Source organism: Nicotiana tabacum, chromosome 17 (genome assembly GCF_000715075.1).
Source record: "Nicotiana tabacum cultivar K326 chromosome 17, ASM71507v2, whole genome shotgun sequence".
Classification (NCBI taxonomy): Eukaryota; Viridiplantae; Streptophyta; class Magnoliopsida; order Solanales; family Solanaceae; genus Nicotiana; species Nicotiana tabacum.
The window spans coordinates 91,362,330-91,368,795 of NC_134096.1; the positions used below are offsets into that span (position 1 = coordinate 91,362,330).

Genomic DNA, 6,466 nt, shown 5'->3' on the forward strand with positions numbered 1-6,466 from the left:
ACAAACCAAAGTCAAAAAGAAAGAAAAGGCGCATATTACCTTGCCGTGCACATGATGCTAAATTGCTAATATTGTGATCTTTCACAGAAAGTTCAAAATGCAGTTTAAGAGAAGATACGTAACTCTATAATAATACCAAATTCAATAAAATGAGAGAAACGTCAATCGACCAATAACTTTGTATGCAAGTAAAAAACAGAAAATTCTGAGTCAAAACCCAACCTTGTTAGGCAACGGGTTTCACATTTCATTATCATCACAATGCAAAATAATTGAATAGCCAAAAGTCCAAAACTGAGATACCTGGGCAGCCGAAACTAGATTCTGTGCAGCATTTTATCGAATGAGTTGTGGGGTTTAAAACTAGTGAATAAAATTACGAATCTGTTTGAAAAATTGGAGCTAAGAGAAAAGGATTTATCAGAAAGGAACTATTAGGTAGGCAAATGGAAGTTTCTTGTGTTGGGTCTATTTTTTTTTGAGTGGAAAATCATTGAAGTTTGGTGGTCATTACCTTTTTTAAGATTCCATCATTATCAATTATCACGGAATTGGATAGCACTATCAGAGAAATTGCATAGGCTCTTTTTTTCCAAGTAGGTATAGGCTCTTCTTACCGGCAATACTAATAATTATTTTTTGTATTATCTTATTCTTATATTTTTATATTATATGATGTTTCTTTTCCTTCAATTTTTTTATTATCTTGTTCTTGTTACTACTTTCTTTTTCATGACTTCTTTACTACATTATTTCTCTTTGTAAAATGTTGTGATTATGCTTTCTTGAGCCTATAATCTATCGGAAATAACCTTTCTACCTCTACAAGGTAGGGGCAAGGTCTCCGTACCTGCTATCCTCCTCAGATCGCACTTGTAAGATTACACCAAATATGTTAGTTGTATTATAGCCTCTCCTTGGCTTCTTATTCTAACGGACTTTGCTTTTCCTTTCTTATTTATTTCCACGAAATCTCATTACAAATCCCAAATACTACTTTTCCGAAGAAAAAAATTGAAAACAGGCGAATTTAGAATGAAAAAAAGGATGCTTGATTGTACTCTTGTGTTTTTTTATAGCAAAAGATGTGTGAAAGAGATGAATTTGAGAAATAAAACAGTGGATCATGATTGTCGTGTCTCATGTCCTTTCTTCATAAGCTGAAAAAACGTCTTCATTCAATGAATAAGAGAACGCACATGATAAAAAACTATCTCTAAAATGTCTTGTGAATAGTTTCTTTGTCTTTTACAAATAAAAGTTCCATCTTCCTCTTCTTTTTGGAGACAATAATATTACGGTTTTAGCATGATCCAAAAATTGTACTCCCTCCTTCAGTTCCAATTTATGTGAACATGTTTGACTGGGCACAGAGTTTAAGAAAAAATGAAGACTTATGGAATTTGTGGTCCTAAACAAATCAAAAAGGGACCTAGAGTATTTGTGTGATTATAAAAGCTTCTCATTAAGGGTAGAATTATAAATTTAAGCTAAATTGTTACCAAATTTAGAAATGGGTCATTCTTTTTGGAACGAACCAAAAAAGAAATAGGTTCACATAAACTGGAACAAAGGGAGTACTTATACAATTACTCCTTCAGTCCTTTTCCGTTACCATGTTTCTCTTTTTATGAGTCAGTCTGGGCTGAAAATACATGCATAGATAGTGCTTTAATGCCAAGGCCGACAACTTTTGACTTGCCTCCCTTATCTTTCAATCTGGACTTACATGTGTTCCGCATATGACTATTTCAACTGATTGCTGCTATCTGGCTTGAGTTAGACAAGAAGAGAAGGATCTTATGCCACCGGTGACAACAAAAATTAAACTTCTTATTGGAGGAAAGTCCAAGCAACAATTTGACTAATCTTTTTAACTAAATTGGATTAGATCAACTTAATACTTTAAAATTAAAATTTGAGTACTCAAAAACTATGCAAAAGAAAAAACAAAAAATTATAATTCTTCTTGTGTCAGTATGAAGAAAATGCATTTTAAAATATTAGTCAAAGTTCATGTAAAAAAGTGCAAGATCATTGCACACTTAGACATACACCAGATATGTAATATATTACCTTAGTTTTTTTTTTTTAAACCTTTTTTTCCGAAAGAAAAGTAATAATCATGGAAAGATAGTGGTGTTTCGTGAGTTTCCATGTTCTTGCCGCTCTCTCAATTGGATAATATCTCAAAGTAAAAAAAAATATGCCTCTCACCTTTTTGTTCACATGTTAGTAATAATGTGATCCTTCTGAGAAAGTGCAAAAAGAAAAAAAGAAAAAAAAAGAATCAAATGGTGAAAGAGTTCTACCAGTAAATTAGAATTGCGTTCTCCACTGACCCTCGTATTATTAATGATCGGTCTTTAATGGGATTCTGCACTGAAACTGTTTCTATGCTGCTCAGCGAAGGAGTAAAAGCGTCTGAAATAGCTCAGAGGAACTACTTTCCTACTCCATAGCTATGCAGCAAAGAAGTAGAAAGTATATTAAGGAAATATAAGTGCTCAAATTCTTGAATGTTAAAATGAGATGAACTCTAATAACAAGGAACAGATATATATTGACTAACTGATCGAAACACCTCCCTCATTTCCAAGTGACTTATCTCTATTCAAACAGTACTTGTACAAACACCAAGTTGCCCCTTTGAGATAGCCATTAACTTTTCTTTCTTTTTTCTGCTCTCAATCTTCACTTATTCAGTTAAGAGATGCAACAAAATATATAATTATTCAGCTGAGTCTTTTGACCCTAATCCCATTTGAAAATTGAAAGAAACAGAATACCCGGATCCACTGAAAGCTTGCTCTGGCATTTGTCATGGTGTTTAAGACCTGAAACTTCTAAGCTACGGGCCTTTGACATGGAAATTAACATTGTGCTGGCAAAGTATATAGCAGAGCTCATATGGTCAGGTGGGATCCAACCCACGACGAGCTGTAAATATAAAAAGACAGCAATAACTTACACTAATAGCAGAAATGTTTTCCTTCAATAACATGCAATGAGCAAAATAAAGATGCAAAAATGAAGCAAGCAAGTTTGCAAGCGGTGTTGCAACTACACCCTAGCAAATAAACAAAATTTGTATTGCTTTTTCGGAGGACAAATATCATTCATGTAGCACTGGTCTTCTTCTTCTTCTTCCTTGAGGCAAAGCTACTGGGTCCGATCTCAAGGGACATGCGTTTTGCCCTGCCAGGAAACAAAAAGTTGATGTTCACATGTTAAATTTAAATGCTTATCAAAACAAAAAGAAACAACTATAGTCATCATTCAGGATTCTAACTCCTTCCGACATGCCAGCCCAAGAGAGGAAGGGTGCAAAAATAGAGGGGAAGGGAATGGTTGTGAATTTAAAATGTGTAGCAGGAGGCATGAAAAGTTCGACAAAATAACCATACCGCTTAGAAAGCTCTCCAGCATCATGGTTATCCTCTTCAATTCCTCCATCTGCTGACAGAAAATGTAGTAAGATCTTTCATGCATTCATCAAATACAAATTCAATAGACTAGTACAGAAAAACTAAAAACACCCAAGCCGACTTAAGCTGTTAAGCTAAACCTCAATACCACAGTATATGCTTATTGATCCGCAGAGCTTTATACCATATGTAGTATGGTCTAAAATATTTTGTTGTACAACAATTGGCTTTAGAAAAGAAAACAGAATAATTTATTCATGAATAATATTTATGAGAAGGAAAAAACAGAATAACTACGACCGAATAGCTATTTTCTCATGTGGGATGGAAAATATTCGACGAACATCTCCGTAAGAAGGTAAAAACATATAATGTTGAGCCCAATCAAATTTAAGTCTATCATATTGGAGCATGAGCTGCAATTCACAGGCCACAAGCAGTATGTATAGAATATAATTTTGCTCAGATAAAGAAGAGAAAATAGCACATTCAAGATTGTGCAAGAGCAATGTTAGCCCTTTGCCTCACCGTCGCCAAATTAGTATGCAGTGTGTAGGTATTTACGTATCTGCTTACAGAATTATATGTGGGCTTTTGGTAATTTCAACCTTATTCCTTTATCAGAATTAATTAGAAATTTAGAATACATACCTTCCACATTAGCATCATCATCTTCTGGTCCTGATTCTGAACCAGATCCCCATTGATCACCTCCATCATCATAGTCCCAACGTTCACCAGCTGGAGGCATCCAAAATTCAGCGTCTTCTTCCGAGTCACTGTTCTTTCCAGAAGAATCCCTTATTTCTGATATAATCTTGCTAGCATCTTCTGTTTCTTTCTTTTTGTTTTTCTTCTTGTCCCGATGACTAGCTTTGCTATCTGTCTTCTTAGCTGCTTCATCTTCTCCTTGCTTTTCTGCTTGCTTTTCTAGCCCTCCATTTTCAATTTCATTTTCAGTTTCCTTTTTCTCTGTTAAAATTAGTGCATGTATCATTAGCGATACTCAATAGAAAGCCCAAGAACATCATATACATACACAGACCTTCCTATAAACAAGTCACTGGAGGCTCATTACAAACCTAACATTTTGAGGAACCGTTTCCCACTCATATGCTTCCATACGTGTTCCTCAGACTTATTAACTGTGTCTCCTGTTAATTTACATATCAATTTTGACCTGCAAGAATTGAACATTAAATTACAGAACGGATGAAAACTAGCAGAAACCCAATAGGAAAGTGCACACACACACATATATATATTTTTTCCTCCATAATTTTCAACAGATTTTGGTCCTAGCATGCAACAAACGACTAATTTCTATGTGGTATATCCAAAGTTTTTATTTTTATTTTTATAAGGAGCCAAAGTATTCCAACAGATTGCTACAACCTTTCACAATTCAAATTATCACATAATACTAAGTTCTTTTTTTTACGGTAGTATCCAGGTTAGCTTGTGCGCCCCTCAACTCTTCCACCACCTCCCACCAGCACATGCATCGGATAACTCTGCACACCAAGGCTTAGGGAGATAAGAAGAAATCACCTAATATTTTTTTTGCCTTCACTGAAATTTGAACTAGAGTCATGGTTTTCACACGTCATACTAAGGTGTTAAGCTGTATATACGCATTATAATGCATTTTCAATATTCAATATACAATATTCCGTTATGTTAACAGGAATAGGGAACCAACTTGTATATACCTACTATGAGAATTGTGGTGTACGGGCCAACTTGCACTCACCTTGACTAATTTCATGGATACATGCTACCTCCCAACAGCAATAGATACCGGATAACTCTTTGTGGATTTTTTAGGCAAGGTTCCTTAATATTTATAAACCCTTCTCACTCGCTTGAGAGTACAAGATTTCATTAAAATGCTACAGCTTGAAAGCTCCAATTAATTCATTTTTTCAAACTACTAATCTACTCCTCCTTCCTATAGAGCTTCACTAGTTTTATAAATTCCTAATGAAGGTTCAACCATTACCAGTGTGTCGTACGCCAAATTCAGCAGATATAATCCCCATTACTTAAAAAAAAATCATTTTACCGCTTTCTATTATAAAACCCTAGTAAAAGAATAATTAAGGAAAGAGGAAACAGTTTCAATTTACCGATTGAAAGGGTCTTGGTCGAACATGTTGAGAGGAGGTTTATTTTTAGAAAGAGCAGCATCGATTAGACCCAATCGGCAGTGCTTGCTTTGAGCATAAGATTCCCTGGCGTGCGCCGGCAGCTCGTGGCCTGTTTCCACGCATTTGTAGCGACCATTCTCTAACTTTTTGAATCTCGGCTTCCCCAACAAATTGAAACCTTCTTTCCCACTGGAGTTATCGCCTTCTTCTCCTCTTTCTCCTTCTCCTCCGCTTGCTTTTTTCCTCATTGCGTAACAAGCTGAGTTGAGTTCAGGTTAGGGCAAAGCAGAGGAAGTGGGAGCTCAGTTTAACAATGCATAAATTCTTTTTTGACCCCAGCTAGAAAACAAAATAAGGAAACAAGTCCCTTTTATTTTCCAAATTTTATTTCTTAATTTTTGTTTTGCATAAAAGCACAAGGAGACAACAATTTCTTCTTTTCTTTTGGCAATAAAAGTTTTAATATTTTTTAGATAAGCCTTTTGCTCCATTTAATTATAGCGAAGGAACGACGTGTCATATTTAAGTTCAAAACTTTTTAATTTTACCCTTAAACTTTTATCCAAACTAGTTTCTCTACACGTGTGTTCGCGTATGCCATGTAATACATAAACTACATCAATTATTTTTCGAATTGTTTTTAATATATAAGTAAACTTAAAATCTTTCATGAATAAAGTCAAATGGCATCTTGGTCGATAAACTCTTTCTCCGTTCTTCTAACCTTCAGTATCGATTAAGTTTTAGTATATCTCCTTCTTGAGGTTTGATTTCTCTAATAGACCATGTCGAAAACAGTATTCTTTGATCAACTTATTTTTTCCATATTTTTCAGTCATAACAATATCAATTGCTCCTTCGAAATAATTGTTTTCTCAAAGTTCATTG

General features: G+C 34.7%; 1 protein-coding gene across 1 annotated transcript; it reads right to left on the reverse strand.

Moving 5' to 3' along the window:
- Window positions 1-2,943: 2,943 nt before the first annotated feature.
- On the reverse strand, window positions 2,944-5,922 carry LOC107773854 (uncharacterized). The gene is made up of 5 exons (XM_016593283.2): window positions 5,558-5,922; window positions 4,511-4,608; window positions 4,080-4,400; window positions 3,408-3,456; window positions 2,944-3,198 (listed from the first exon to the last, which is right to left on the reverse strand). The coding sequence occupies exons 1-5, from the start codon at window positions 5,824-5,826 to the stop codon at window positions 3,120-3,122; spliced, it is 816 nt and encodes a 271-aa protein (XP_016448769.1). The 5' UTR covers window positions 5,827-5,922; the 3' UTR covers window positions 2,944-3,119.
- Window positions 5,923-6,466: the final 544 nt, after the last annotated feature.

Coding starts and splice junctions, on each gene's coding strand:
- LOC107773854 (XM_016593283.2), bottom strand. CDS start 5,826: ATGAGGAAAAAAGCAAGCGGAGGAGAAGGAGAAAGAGGAGAAGAAGGC. Junction 4,609..5,557: donor GACCAAGACCCTTTCAATCG/GTAAATTGAAAC, acceptor CAATTCTTGCAG/GTCAAAATTGATATGTAAAT. Junction 4,401..4,510: donor ACGGTTCCTCAAAATGTTAG/GTTTGTAATGAG, acceptor TAATTTTAACAG/AGAAAAAGGAAACTGAAAAT.